The sequence below is a fragment of the Canis lupus genome, chromosome 20 (assembly GCF_011100685.1).
Source record: "Canis lupus familiaris isolate Mischka breed German Shepherd chromosome 20, alternate assembly UU_Cfam_GSD_1.0, whole genome shotgun sequence".
NCBI classification, from domain to species: domain Eukaryota; kingdom Metazoa; phylum Chordata; class Mammalia; order Carnivora; family Canidae; genus Canis; species Canis lupus.
The window spans coordinates 52,657,464-52,671,973 of record NC_049241.1 but is presented as its reverse complement, the minus strand read 5'-3'; the positions used below and the strand labels follow the sequence as shown (position 1 = coordinate 52,671,973).

General features: G+C 47.3%; 1 protein-coding gene across 5 annotated transcripts in view; it reads right to left on the bottom strand.

Moving 5' to 3' along the window:
- The window catches only part of ARHGEF18 (Rho/Rac guanine nucleotide exchange factor 18), an 85,934-nt gene that overhangs the window by 18,691 nt on the left and 52,733 nt on the right, over positions 1 to 14,510 (bottom strand). For 4 of the 5 annotated variants that reach the window (XM_038567395.1, XM_038567394.1, XM_038567396.1 and 1 more), the window contains 3 exons: positions 1,654 to 1,792; positions 477 to 589; positions 177 to 317 (listed from right to left, as the gene is read on the bottom strand). In XM_038567395.1, the coding sequence (XP_038423323.1) occupies positions 177 to 317; positions 477 to 589; positions 1,654 to 1,792 (393 nt within the window). Of the gene's footprint in view, positions 1 to 176; positions 318 to 476; positions 590 to 1,653; positions 1,793 to 13,891; positions 13,915 to 14,510 lie in introns of those variants that run through there. The other variant, XM_038567398.1, reaches the window with a different exon arrangement.

Here is a 14,510-nt window from a genome sequence, read left to right as displayed (position 1 = left end):
TCACAAAGCCCTCCCGGGTCATCTTTTCCCTGACTAGGAAGGCAGGGCTGCCCTGGGAGAGCAGGTGGTGTGGGCCACAGTGTCCCAGAGGGGAGGACTCCTAGGTGTCAGCCATCAAAACAAAGGAGGAAAAGAAGTTAAGTGGAAGGTCAGTGTGACAGCACAGAACTTCTCACCATAGAGCACATCCTGCCTCTTGACCACCTCTCTCTTTTGTTTCTTTGCGTACGCTGCATCCACGGAAAGGCTCCAGGACTCCGCCTCAAACTCACGGGCGTCTGACTCGATCTCACTCCTTAGCGAGGCTGTGCAGGGGTCTGAGGGAAGAGTAAGAGGCTGCTGCTTGGGGGGCCGGGGCCTTGTTGGCTCTGGGCTGCCCCCCCAGCCTGCATCCCAAGGACACACTGATATGGATCCCAGCCCTTCCCAATGTGGGTGGACATGGCATGACGTCCGTGAAAGAATTGAGATTGTACCTTCTACAAAAATGGGCTCGGCATTCGAAGATGTAAGTGAGAGAGAGTCATCGGCTGCCTGCTTAAATTTTAAAAACACAGAGTCGGCTTCATCCATTTCTCCTGTGACTGGTCTAAACAAAAATCATAAAAACAATTATTCTAAAAAATGGAGTTAAACACACGTGCGCACGTGCACACATGAAGGCAAATCTATCTGAGAACTTTCTGGATTTCAATATAAACTCTGTCACAGATCATCTATAAAAATTAGGAGATGAGGGCAGCCCAGGTGGCTCAATGGTTTAGTGCTGCCTTCAACCCAGGGTGATCCTGGAGACCCAGAATCGAGTCCCATGTCAGGCTCCCTGCATGGAACCTGCTTCTCCCCCTCTCTGCCTGTGTCTCTGCCTCTCTCTCTCCCTCTGTGTCTCTCATGAATAAATAAATAAATAAATAAATAAAATCCTTTTTAAAAAATTAGGAGATGATCTGTTCATATCACATCAAGACTTCCTGCAGCATAATGAACTTCAGTCCAATGACCAGGTGCATTCTAAGGGGGGTGTTAAATGCTTTTCTTCCTTTAATGGCCACCAAAGCCCCCGGGGCCCCTGGAATTCTTTCTAGCAAGAGTTAGGTGGACATAGCCACACTCCGTCGAGGGTGGAAGGGGCACCCCTTCTTAGTGGACAAAGATAATCAGCTCCTTTCCCCACCAACCCATAGGAGTATCACCACAATGACATTTGTTAGCATTGGGTTTTCTACCTGAATCCTGCCGTGCAAGGGATTAAGGGAACAACCTCCGAGTCCTCGGAGGACAGAGGTTAAGCCATAAATAACGGATGCTACCTCCATGGCCACTTCAGCGGGACTTCTAGCATCATCTCGAGCACGCACAGGAACCCTGTCCAAGGGCCCTTCGAGAACATGAAACAAACTGGCTCCGAATGGCCATGTACACTCAGAACACATGGGGTTTCCATCAACAAGAGGACTGAATCTCCAAAGCAAGTGTTAATAGGAATTTCACCGCGTGGCTGGGGGGCCAACGTGCAGATCCACACGGACCCGAGGGTCTCCTTTCGGGGAGCCCATCCGCGGGGGTCCCTCCCGGTGGAACGCCGCATCCTGGTGCCCTGCCTCCCTCCCTCCCTTCACTGGCACCTGGCACAGGGACGGGACCCCCACTTACCCAAGCTGTGTCCCCGTTCCCACCGGGCTGGGTGCTGGCTGTGGCCCCCCCTTCTGTGAGACCGTCATGCCGACATTCCTGGACAGGGCAGAGCTGCCATCGGACACGAGGGTGGCCCTCGGGTGCTCCTTTAGGGACGCTGCGACAGAGGCAAACACAGAGTTGGTGCTGAGAAAGTGGGCAGGGTAGCGGAGGTGGCCCGGCCGGAAGCCCCGTTCCGACTGCGGCCGCAGCACGGAGAGAATCTTGGTGGTCAGCAGCTCGTTATCTAGAAAGACATTCTCGCTCCATTTCCGAGGAAAAGAGCTGTAGAAAGACAGCTCGGGGCGGCCGTGGAGCGCGCTGTCTCTGTCACTGCTTTTGGAATGCGTGTTCCCCATGTTCACGGTCGGGGCTCCGAGACCCAGCGCCGTGCGAGGCCGGGCTGTGCTGTTTTTATACCTCCATGTGATCCTTCTAGAAATGTAAAGCTGCGTCTTCTCCTACTGTATTGGCTGAGACAGCGGGTCTGGAGGGCAGGAAATTGGTCCCCACTGTGACCATTTAGTTGGAAATCGCACAGTATCTTCTCCTTTGGTAAAATAACGGCAAAAAAATCCCGACACCCCTCCCACCTTGGCAGGGGGTAAAAAAGCAGAGAGTAGTTTAGAATCACTGTAAATAATCTAAGATCACTAAATAGGGAGCTCTGCGCTTGGTGCGGCTCGTGCCGACATCACACACATGCATGACTTTTTATTTATTTATTTTTTTATTTTTTTATTTTTTTTGACTTTTTTTTAATATATAGATTTTTTTTTCTTTATTAGGGAGAGAAGGAGAGAGAACAAGACAGGGGCAGAGGGAGAGGGAGAAGCAGACTCCCCACTGAGCACGGAGCCTGATGTGGGGCTCGATCCTGGGACCCCAAGACCACGACCTGCGCTGAAGGCAGATGTCTAACTAACTGAGCCACCGAGGCGGCCCCACGTGGCTATAATGAACCTGAGGTCAGATATCAGGATGACTCTGGGACCTAGAGACCCCAGGGCATGGTGTGAAGCCATGCAAGCCCCTGATCATAAGTACCCTAACAAAATTTGAGCTCCACAGTAAACAAGAGGTGATGATCCTTCCTTCCTCCCTCCCTCTCTCCCTCTCTCCCTCCCTCCCCCTCTCTCTCTCTTTCTTTCTTTCTTTCTTTCTTCTTTCTTTCTTTCTTTCTTTCTTTCTTTCTTTCTTTCTTTTTCTTTTTAAAGATTTTATTTATTTATTCATGAGACACACACACACAGAGAGGTAGAGACACAGGCAGAGGGAGAAGCAGGCTCCATGCAGGGAGCCGGATGTGGGACTTGATCCTGGGACTGCAGGATGACGTCCCGGGCCTAAGGGAGGCACCCAACCGCTGAGCCACCCAGGTGTCCCCCGATCCTTTCTTTTTTTTTTTTAATTTTTTTTTAATTTATTTTTGATAGTCAGAGAGAGAGAGAGGCAGAGACATAGGCAGAGGGAGAAGCAGGCTCCATGCACCGGGAGCCCGACATGGGATTCGATCCCGGGTCTCCAGGATCGCACCCTGGGCCAAAGGCAGGCGCTAAACTGCTGCGCCACCCAGGGATCCCCCCGCCCCCACCCCGATCCTTTCTTATACAAGGATTGTAAACCAGCCTAGCATACAACGGGGGCTCCAAAGGGTTCTTGATACTCCTCTGCTCATTAAGGTAGGAACCGGATAGCGTGTACTCTCTGATCACCTTTCCCACTGACAGGAAAGATGGAACTCAGAAGAGTCAAACTATCACCCTCTCCAATTTGACAAATCGAGTCTGGCTGAGATGGGCTCCTGGGCTCATTCATTCTTGGGGTCAAAAGCGCTATGCCAGGCAAGGATTTCAGCATTAGGAAGAAATCTGTCCACTAGTCTTTCCCCCCTGGCTCCTGGGTCCCCAATGCACCCACCCATGGGTTTCTGTCACACAGGTAAAGTAGTGGCATGCAGACCATGACCCCTGGGGTGGGTTAGTGACCAGCAGTAGAGGAAAATGTACTTATCTCAAGGGCTTTTCTGAGGAGTGGGATTCAATATTCTGAGAGTTTGAATTTAGGTGGAAATTCAGGCGGTGCCTGGGTGGCTCAGGTTAAGTATCTGCCTTCAGCTCTGGTCTTGATCCCAGGGTCCTGGTAACAAGCCCTGAATTGGGCTCCCTGCTCAGTGGGGAGTCTGCTTCTCCCTCTCCCTCTGTTTGCTCTCTCAAATAAATAAATAAAATCTTAAAAAAATTTTTTGAAGACTTTATTTATCTGTTAGAGAGAGAGAGAGAGAGAGGGAGGGAGGGAGGTAGAGACAGCACAAGCAGAGTTTGGAAAAGCAGGCTCCATGCAGGGAGCCTGACGTGGGACTTGATCCTGGGACTCCAGGACCACGCCCTGGGCTGAAGGCAGGTGCTAAACCGCTAAGCCACCCAGGGATCCCCTAAAAAAAATTTAAGTGGGAAATTCAGGGTGATCGCAAATGTGCAGGTGGGTATGTGTCAGAAAGGAAATTTCTGGTCAAGGAGTAATGAACAAAGCTTATCAACTGAGACTTAACCACTAAGCAGTGTGACACCATATGCCACACAGAGCACATATCCACAGCCATTCATTAACATGGCTCCATGTGATGTGGCGATGGTGATACCTGGTCAGTGACTTCAAAGGTCCTGGCATCAGTAAGTGGCTAACAATTACTATGATCACAGAGACAAAGGTGATGAGGGTATCATTCATGGATGAACACCCATTCATAAAGGTAAAAGTCATAAGTTGAGGCTTCCATGGTCCAGGGTAGGCATTTCCTGCCATTTCTACACCACTTTAAACCCCACCTAGGCAATTATGACCTGAATGTACAAATATGAAACAACCTCTAAAATGAATCCTTCACCTGGCTGACAGACTGTTTCCTATGACCCAAGATCTTGCCTGAAGTCCGACGGGTTCTGCTTTAATCACATAGTCCACAGGAGAAAATGCCACCATCAACATCCCTTGGGAATCACCATTCCCAAAGAATTTTAATAAATGATAGGGCACACTAAATCTATGGTGTCTTAAATCTTCCCTTGATCCTTGAGAAGATACTTTGAGGTACTCATGTCTAAGGGTCACGATTAAGGGACACCAGGTGCCACTGCACTCGAAGGGGGGCACAAGGGACAGAATTTCAGCAGAAAGAATGAATGATAGCAGCGGTTTAGCTCCGCCTTCAGCCCAGAGAATGATCCTAGAGACCAAGAATCGAGTCCCACGTTGGGCTCCCTGCATGGATCCCGCTTCTCCCTCTGCCTGTGTCTCTGCCTCTCTCTCGGTGTCTCTCATGAATAAATAAGTAAAATCTTAAAAAAAAAAAAAAAGAATGAATGAATGGTAAGCTGGCTCCCCTCTAATATATGCCGTAATTTACTTATTCTGATCATTTTGTGTTCCGCCAGTAGAATGGAGGACAATGCCTGCCATGAAACAGGGCAAGAAATCATTGTTTTATGGCATCTTATTCAGCTATACAAAAGAAGGAAATCCTGACGCCTGCTACCACGTGGACAAACCTTGAGGATATTGTGCTAAGCAAAATAACCCAGACACAAAAGGACAAATACTGTACATATCCACTTAGATGAGGTCCCTCCCCCTAGGAGTCCCATCCACAGGTACAGAGAGTAGATGGTGGGAACCAAGGACCAGGGAGCAGGTGGGAGTGTCAGAGTTTTCTGGGACAGTCTCCATCTGGGGAGATGGAAAGTTCTAGAGACGGATGGTGGGGATGGTGGTACACTGATGCGAATACACCTAATGCCACTGGACTGTACTCTGAAAAAAAGAAAACATTGTTTCTTTGGGAACAGTTCTGCATCTTGACTGGTGTTGGCTACTCAGATTTATATATACTGAGGATAGCATTTCATGGAACCAGGGGCGCTGGGGTGGCTTAGTCGGTTAAGCATCTGACCTCAGCTCAGGTCATGATCTCAGGGTCCTGGGATCGAGCTCTGCCTTGGGCTCACTGCTCTTCAGAGAGTCTGCTTGTCCCTCTGCCCCTCCCCCCAGCTCGTGTGCTTCCTCTCTCTCAAATAAATAAAAATCTTAAGAAAAAATTAATTAATTAATTAATTAATTAATTATTCATGAGAGACAGAGAGAGAGAGAGGCAGAGACACAGACAGAGGAGAAGCAGGCTCCATGCAGGAAGCCCAATGTGGGACTCCAGGATTACACCCTGGGCCGAAGGCAGGTGCCAAACCGCTGAGCCACCCAGGCATCCCCAGAAAAATTTTTTTTTTTCCCCCAGAAAATTTTTTTAATAGAACTATATACTCCCTTCTCCCCACTAGAGAATGCAATTAACAACTGGCAAAACCCAAACAGGGTTTGTCCCTGAGTTAACAATATTCTACCAATGTCAGTGTCCTAGCTTTGACCGGGGATTACCATTGGTTATTGGTTAGTTTATCATCACTGAGGGATGCTCCACCAAGTGTATCTGGGACCCTCTGTGCTATTTTTGCAACTTCTTGTGAATCTTAAATGATGTCAAAACAAAATGTTGCAACTGATTCTCATTATTCACTATACCAATGGGTTCTTTTTAAAATTTTAAATATTTTATTTATTCATTCATGAGAGACACAGGCAGAGGAAGAAGCAGGCTCCCTCTGGGGAGCCCGATGCAGAACTCGATCCCAGGACCCCGGGATCATGACCTGAGCCAAAGGCAGATGCTCAACCATTGAACCATTCAGGTGCCCTGTCACTGTACCGATGTTCTATAAAGTTACAGTGGGCACTGAAGAAGTGGTACTGAATCACTGCTCACAGGGGAGATGCAAAGTTGGGCTCCTGGGAGTGTCTGCCTACACTTCCATCAACCCATCAATACGTAACCATGTTTTATGCGTGTTTTTCTTGAAAGACACCTTATTTAATATATACTATTGATTTATTACCGCTGAGCTCACGGTCACTAGGACTACAATTCATGCCTGAATGGAGCCTATCTAACACATGGATTTTCTCCATCCGAGGCATCACAGCCTTCTTGCACTTAGTAAAGCCAGACAGTACTTCAGCACAATGCTTGGGGGCCATGGGAAGCAGCCACATCAGCAACAGAGAGCATAAAAATGAAAGAGCATGGCATTAACCACACTGCAAAAAGGACACTTGTTTACAGTACAAGTTGGAAGGCAGGGGGTCACCTTGTTCTATCTCAGCCTGCAACACACATGTTAGGTGACTCATATTTTTCACTGTACATGCCTGCACACAACTGTGAAGGCCCTACAGGCATGGCTTTGGGGGTTACAAATAAATTATAGCAAGTAGGTAAGCCTTCAAATACGGAATCTGTGAATAAGGGAAAACTGCCGGCATACAAGAAAGTTGTCGGATGAGAAATTATTGTGATGTTTTAGAACACCCTTGTTTACTCAAATGCATACGGTATTTCTTTGGAACACGGATACTCTTTGTATTTCTTTATGACTTATATTACATACCTATGCCTAAAAAGTATCCGAGTTGCGGGGACTTATTACAGGAAAACATAATGCTGTATATTGGCAGCAATATGGCCCAACGGGGATAAATCACTTTTCCCCTGGAGGGTCTAACTACCACTGCCCCTCTCAAACTATTTGAGACTTTTATTTTTATTTTTAAAGATTTAATTTATTTATTCATGAGAGAAAAAGAGAGAGAGGCAGACACAGGCAGAGGGAGAAGCAGGCTCCCTGTGGGGAGCCCAATGCGGGACTTGATCCCAGGACCCCAGGATCACACCCTGAACTGAAGGCAGATGCTCAAACAATGAGCCACCCAGGTACCCCACTACTTGAGACTTTTATTTTTTATTTTATTTTTTTAAATTTTTATTTATTTATGATAGTCACACACAGAGAGAGAGAGAGAGAGGCAGAGACATAGGCAGAAGGAGAAGCAGGCTCCATGCACCGGGAGCCCGACGTGGGATTCGATCCCGGGTCTCCAGGATCGCGCCCTGGGCCAAAGGCAGGCGCCAAACCGCTGCGCCACCCAGGGATCCCATACTTGAGACTTTTATTTTTTTTTTTTATTTTTTTTTATTTTTTTTACTTGAGACTTTTAAAAGACGGGTTGGACAATCACTAATCGAATCTTTCTGTAATATGTGCAGCCACGGAAATAACTGCCCGATCAGGACACAAGCTGGTGACTCTGCCACAGACCAGCCGTTTTCAACCATGTTTCTTCTTAGTCTGTATTTTCGATGATCTGACATCTGGGGACTTGTTGCCCTTCTCAGGGCCAGTGGATTCCTAGAGCTAGTCCACGATTCGCTTGTAAGAGCACCCTTTTTTTTTTTTATTAATTTTATTTACTTATTTATTTGAGAGCAAGAGCAAGAGCAGGGGTGGGGGTAGGGGCAGGGGTAGGGGCAGAAGGAGAAGCAGACTCCCTGCAGAGCAGGGAGCCCAACATGGGACTTGATCCCAGGACTTTGGGAAGGCAGACACTTAACCAACTGAACCACCGAGGCACCCTGCAAGAACACTTTTCATACACAAACCCACCAATCCAGAGCCCACACTCTGAACCCCTCCTCTGTGGGGCTCTCGCATTCAGGACCACTGTCCTGCCCTGATCACCCCCAGGGGCAGGCACCAGACCACTAGAGACCACCCCTAAGCCCCAGAGCCTGCTGAAATTTTTCAAACTAGTCAGTCCTAAACCTGTTTACTCTGCCCTACCCACTCTTCCCCATAGAAACCACAGTAAAGGGGATCCCTGGGTGGCTCAGCGGTTTGGTGCTTGCCTTTGGCCCAGGGCGTGATCCTGGGTCCCGGGATCGAGTCCCACGTTGGGCTCCTGGCATGGAGCCTTCTTCTCCCTCCTCCTGTCTCTGCCCCTCCCCCTCTATCATAAATAAATAAATAAATCTTAAAAGAAAAAAAAAAGAAACCACAGTAAAGGTTCTTGCCCACGCTTTCCCTTCATGCCCTCTGGCTCCTGACTGACCCTGGGGCAGCTCCCTGTGGCCCTCCGTGACTGTAAGGGGTGACGTAGGGGGACTGTCAGTACAAACTTTTCTCCTGGCAGTCATTTCCATACCTGCATGGCTTACCATACCGGCTAGAACAAATCCTGGAGACCCTCAAACATCCCTTGGCAGCAGTTTTCTTACATCTAGACACGTGGAAATTGTGGGACTGCTGGTGGAAATGCACAGTGGTGTAGCACTTTGAAAAACTGGTGGTTCTTCAAATAGCTAAACACAGAGCTTACCCTACACTCCAGTCATTCCACTTCTGGGTATATGCCCAAGTGAAGCGATAAGGTATAGCCACACAAATATTTGTACATAAATGTTCACAGTAGCATCATTCACAACAGCCCAAAGTGGAAATGACCCCAGTGTCCATCAACTGATGGAGGGATAAACACAACGTGGTCCATTCATACAGTGGAATATTATTCAGCAGTAAAAGGAATGGAGCACTGATTCATGATAGAATGTGGATGGATCTGGAAAATACACCGAGTGAAGGAGGTCAGACACAAAAAGATCTTATGTTGTAGGAGTCCGTCTCTAGGAAATGTGCAGAACCAGCAAATGCACAGAGATAGAAGGTAGATAGATTAACAGTTGTGCAGGACTTGGGGGAGAATGAAGGGTGACTGCTAATGGGTATAAGGTTTCTCTTGGGGGTTCTAATGTTGATTGTGGTGACTGCAGCTCTACCAAAAGCCAATGAATTGTACACTTAAATGGGGGAATCATATGGTATGTGAGTTGCATCTCCGTAAAACTATCAAACAAACCAATAAACTCCTTGAGATAGAGCCATTTTTCTGCAGAACACAGCGTGAGTTTGTCCTTCTGCCCTGGGCTCTGAGAGAGACAGGAACATGCATCCATCCTGTTATCAGGCTTGCCGAGACCAGACAGCCGTGGCGGGACAGATGGGCAGTGGTGGGGTGCTGGGATCCGGGCCATGGCGTGGAGCTCGGCACACGGCTGCCTAGCACTGTCTGCGTGGCCATGAAAGCTGCTTCAGAGCCTAATTAGCACTGTCTGCACACTGCTGCGAGGGGCATCGATTGGCGTGCACCGGGCCTGCTGCAGAGACTGTATGCCACAGAGCCATTTCTACGATGGGACCCAGGCAAGGGGTAGGGACAAAAATAAGAAGCAAGCAGAGAAAAATGGAAAAAGTTCTTTGCCCAGAGGGAAAAAACACAGGCTGTTCTCAGCAACACAGACAGCAGCATGTTCTCTTGATTATTCTTTAAAACCTGTTTTGTCAGGGCACCTGGGTGGCTCAGTGGTGGAGCGTCTGCCTTTAGCTTGGGTCATGATTCTGCAGTCCTGGGATCGAGTCCCCCATTGGGCTCCCTACAAGGAGCCTGCTTCTCCCTCTGCCCCTATGTCTCTGCCTCTCTCTCTCTCTCTCTCTGTCTCTCATGAATAAATAAATAAATAAATCTTTAAAAACAAAACAAAACAAAACACTTTATTGTCAGGGCACCTGGGTGGCTCAGTTGGTTAAGCATCAGACCCTTGATTTTGGCTCAGGTCATGATCTCCAGGTTGTGGGATCAAGTCCCGTGTAGGGCTCCATGCTCAGGATGGAATCCACTTGGGATTCTTCTCTCTCTCTCTCTCCCTCTGCCCCTCACACACACCTGGGGCACTCTCTCAGAACATCAATCAATCAATCTTATGCACCTGGGGCGCTCTCTCTAAACATCAATCTTATTTTTTTAAATGTTTTATTTATTTATTTATTTATTTATTTATTTATTTATTTATTTATTTATTTATTTAATTTTTGATAGTCACATAGAGAGAGAGAGAGGCACAGACATAGGCAGAGGGAGAAGCAGGCTCCATGCACCGGGAGCCCGACGTGGGATTCGATCCCGTGTCTCCAGGATCGCGCCCTGGGCCAAAGGCAGGCGCTAAACCGCTGCGCCACCCAGGGATCCCTAAACATCAATCTTAAACAAACAAAAAAAACCCCACACACTATATTGTTAAAAAAAAGCTAACCATCACCAGAGCTTTCAGAGTCATGATCACAGATCACCATGACAAATGGAATAATGAAAAAGCTTAAGGTAGTGTGAGAATTATCAACATGTGAGAGACACAAAGGGAGGAAAAATGGGTTGGACAGACTTGTTTGATGAAGGCTTGCCACAACTCTTCAATTTGTTAAAAAACGCTGTATCTGCAAAGTGCAATACAACGAGGTATTCCCATACTTGACATGAACATTGGACCCCACACTGTGAAGTTCAGGTGCAGAGGGGCTAACTTCCAGGATAGTTTTACTCCCAGCAGGACCCTGGCCTCTTGTAGGTCCTGCAGGCCACAGACTTTTCCCTGATACACAAGCACACAATCCATTAGTTCTGGTAGGAAGCCTAAGGGCTCACAAGGAAAGTTCATTAACAAGACTTCATAGTTACAAACCCCCTGAAAGTCATTTATCGAGGAAGCCCAATGTGACATACCCAGCGACCACCTTAATTGGTTTTCAATTGTCCTTTATAATCTAGAAGCATGCTTATTTCTAACAATAGCGACTTTCTGGCAAGATTTTATATTCTCAATGGCAGATTCCTCCAGCTGCTCGATGGGGAAGCAACTGGGAACATCTTTTGAAGGCAGCTGGGCCCTGGCACAGAAGTCTCCTCCCAATTTTCTGCAAAGGGCCACACAAAGGGGCCAGCCAAGTGGCAGCTTTAGGCGGGAACAGCCTTCCCCAGCTGCGCAGCAGTTTCAAAAGCTTGGCTTCAAAATAATTGCTACTTTTCTCATATTTACTGAGGTCCTGTGTCCCTGTCCCTGCCCCTATTCTTTGTCTCAGTGAAGACTTTCCTTTCAGGCTGAGATTGCCACCTGTCTCTGGAGAGTTCTAGCAAGCACGCGCTTCAGGCGAGTGTTCGAGAGACAATTAAGAAAATCTGAGACAAAATGAAGTCTTCAGTTCACAGTTCCTGGCTTTTCAGCCACCTGAGAATAGACTAAATCGATGCCAAGACAACTCATCGATTTCTCTGCCCTGCTTCATTTTGGCGTTACACAAGCCAAGATGGTAAAAAGAAGAATAAAACCACAGAAGACAAAGAAACAAAACACAACAAAAAAACCTTAACCCTGTGCCTCAGGGGACAAGGGCAGCAGGGTGTGTGTGTGTGGGGGGGGGGGGGGGAGCATCTTGGGGCTTAGAAGTTAAGTGTGAGCTATAAAGAATTCTCTTCCTAAACCTATTACCCAATAAAAATCATTCACAAGCCTTCTATTACCAAATTACGTCAAACCTAGCAAACACCATTAAAAAAAAAGTGCTTATCTTCTTGACTATATGTGTAGAAAACTTAAAAATCACAAAAAAGCATAAAAGTAGAAATAATCCATAATGCTGCCATCCACAGTTAATTAACTGCTTGTATAAATGGTTTCGTAAATGGAGAAATAATGTTTAATAGTGAGTGATCCTAAGATCTGGGTTCAAAAAAATCCCTTCCATACAGCAAAAAAGAATCATGTTCACAGCATTTATGTATTTTTTGCACGAATACCAGGCAGGGTGGTGAGGGACACGTGAGTTATGCTGTCGAGTGATACACCTGTCAATTATGTCACTGCAAAATATTCTGTATTACTATTCTATGGATAGTTCTGGAAGTTAAAAATAGAAAAGACAGGGCACCTGGGTGGCTCAGCAGTTGAGCGTCTGCCTTCAGCTCAGGGCATGATCCTGGAGTCCTGGGATGGAGTCCCACATTGGGCTCCCGGCAGGGAGCCTGCTTCTCCCTCTGCCTGTGTCTCTGCCTCTCTCTGTGTGTCTCTCATGAATAAATAAATAAAATCTTAAAAAAAAATATATATATAGAAAGGACAAGAACGCCTACATGTCTAAGAATAAAAATGAACCGCAACCTGAACCTTCACTTTTCTCAAACATGAGCTTAAAGTGGACCAGACTGAAATGAAACATGTAACATTAAAAAATGTTTCACAGGTAATAAAGGATACAATCTTCAGGAACTGGGGCTTGGTTCATGAAGAGTTCTTTGATAAGACACTGAAAGTCTGATCCACAAAGGACAAAAAAAAAAAAAAAAAAGCCCCACAACTCTGAATTGACTTCATCATAATTGGAAACTTTTGCTCCTTATGAGGACGGTGGGGGTAGAGGGGGTATCTGCAAGCCGCCTATGTGACAAAGGATTAGCATGTAGAATATGTAACAAGTTCTCAAAGCTCTATCGTAAAAACACAACCCATTTAGAAAATTAGCAAAAGAGATGAAGATGCATTTCCCACAAAGAAAATATACAGATGGTCAAAAAGGCGCATGAGAAGGCACTCTGCTCATGAGCCACGAGAGAAATGCAAATAAAACCACCATGAGATGGGCGAAGACAAGAAAGAGTGACAGCTCTAAAACCGGCGGGGTGTGGAGAAGCCAGGTCACTCACACGCTGCCATCGGGAATGGAAAATTAGTGCCACCAGCCTGGTTGGTGGGGCAATTTGTAGAGAAAACACAGTAACTGCACCCCTGGGTATTTATTTCAGAGGAACACAAAGCATATGGCCAGACACACAGAAACCTGTATGTGTGACCGTCTGTGGCAGCTTTATTCAGGAGGAGCCCCAAACCGGAAACAACAACCCAGATGTCCTGAGGGGCCAATGGCCAGGCGGACTGTGGTCTGTGCAGACCACAGAATCCTGCTCGGCCACAAAAGCACCCCCTCTTTTAAAAAATATTTTATTTATTTATTCATGAGAGACACGGAGAGAGAGGCAGAGACATAGGCAGAGGGAGAAGCAGGCTCCTTGCAAGGAGCCCGATGAGGGACTCGATCCCAGGATCCTGGGATCATGCCCTGAGCCAAAGGCAAGACACTCAACCGCTGAGCCACCCAGATGGACCTCCTGGGTGCCATCCGAGAGAAAAAAAGCCAAACTCAAAAGGACACTGTACTATTTCACTTCTATCACACCCTTGAAATGACAGAGTTCCAGAGATGGAAACAGATTAGTGGCTGCTGGGGTCAAGAGTGGTGGATCCAAGTGCAGGGGATGATTTTCATGGCGTTGGAACAGGCCCTGGATCTCAGGGACAGTGGTCACGGGAGTCTACACGGGTGATCAAATGTCACAGGACTGGATGCACTCCCTGTCCGATGCAATTTTCTGTTTTGCTGTCCTATATACTCACCCAGAAGGGAACCACGGGGGAAGCTGGGTGAAGGGTTTGTGTGACTTCTGCAATTTACTGGGAGTCCACAGTGATTTCACAAGGAAAAGTCTGAAACGCACAAAAACGACACCAACAAAAAAATAACCCCAAAACAACACTCATGACCAAGGTCTTGGTTGGCGTGGGCTGAGATAACAAAGGACCACAGACTGGGGGCGCTTAACAACAGACATTTATTTCTCAGTTTGGGAGGCTGGGAAGTCCAAGATCAAGGCGCTGGTAGCCTCGGTCCTGGGTGAGGGCTCTGTCCTGGGTGAGGGCTCTCTGGCTTGCAGCCAGCCAGCCAGCCGAGGTCTCCCTGTGTGCTCAAGGAGGAGAGACAGAGCAAGCCCTCTGGCTTTCCTCTTACAAGGGCACTCATCCTGGGGGCCCACTCTCATGACCTCATCTAAATCCAATTACCTCCCAAAGGCCCCACCTCCAAATACCATCATACTGTGGGCTAGAGATTCCACACAGGCATTCGGAGAGGGGAGACACAATTCAGCCCCTAAGACCCATCAAATGAATAAAAACCACATTTCCTAAGAATGCATTCACATAAAGAACTCTTGTTGCTTCCTGGATGCCTCAGGAC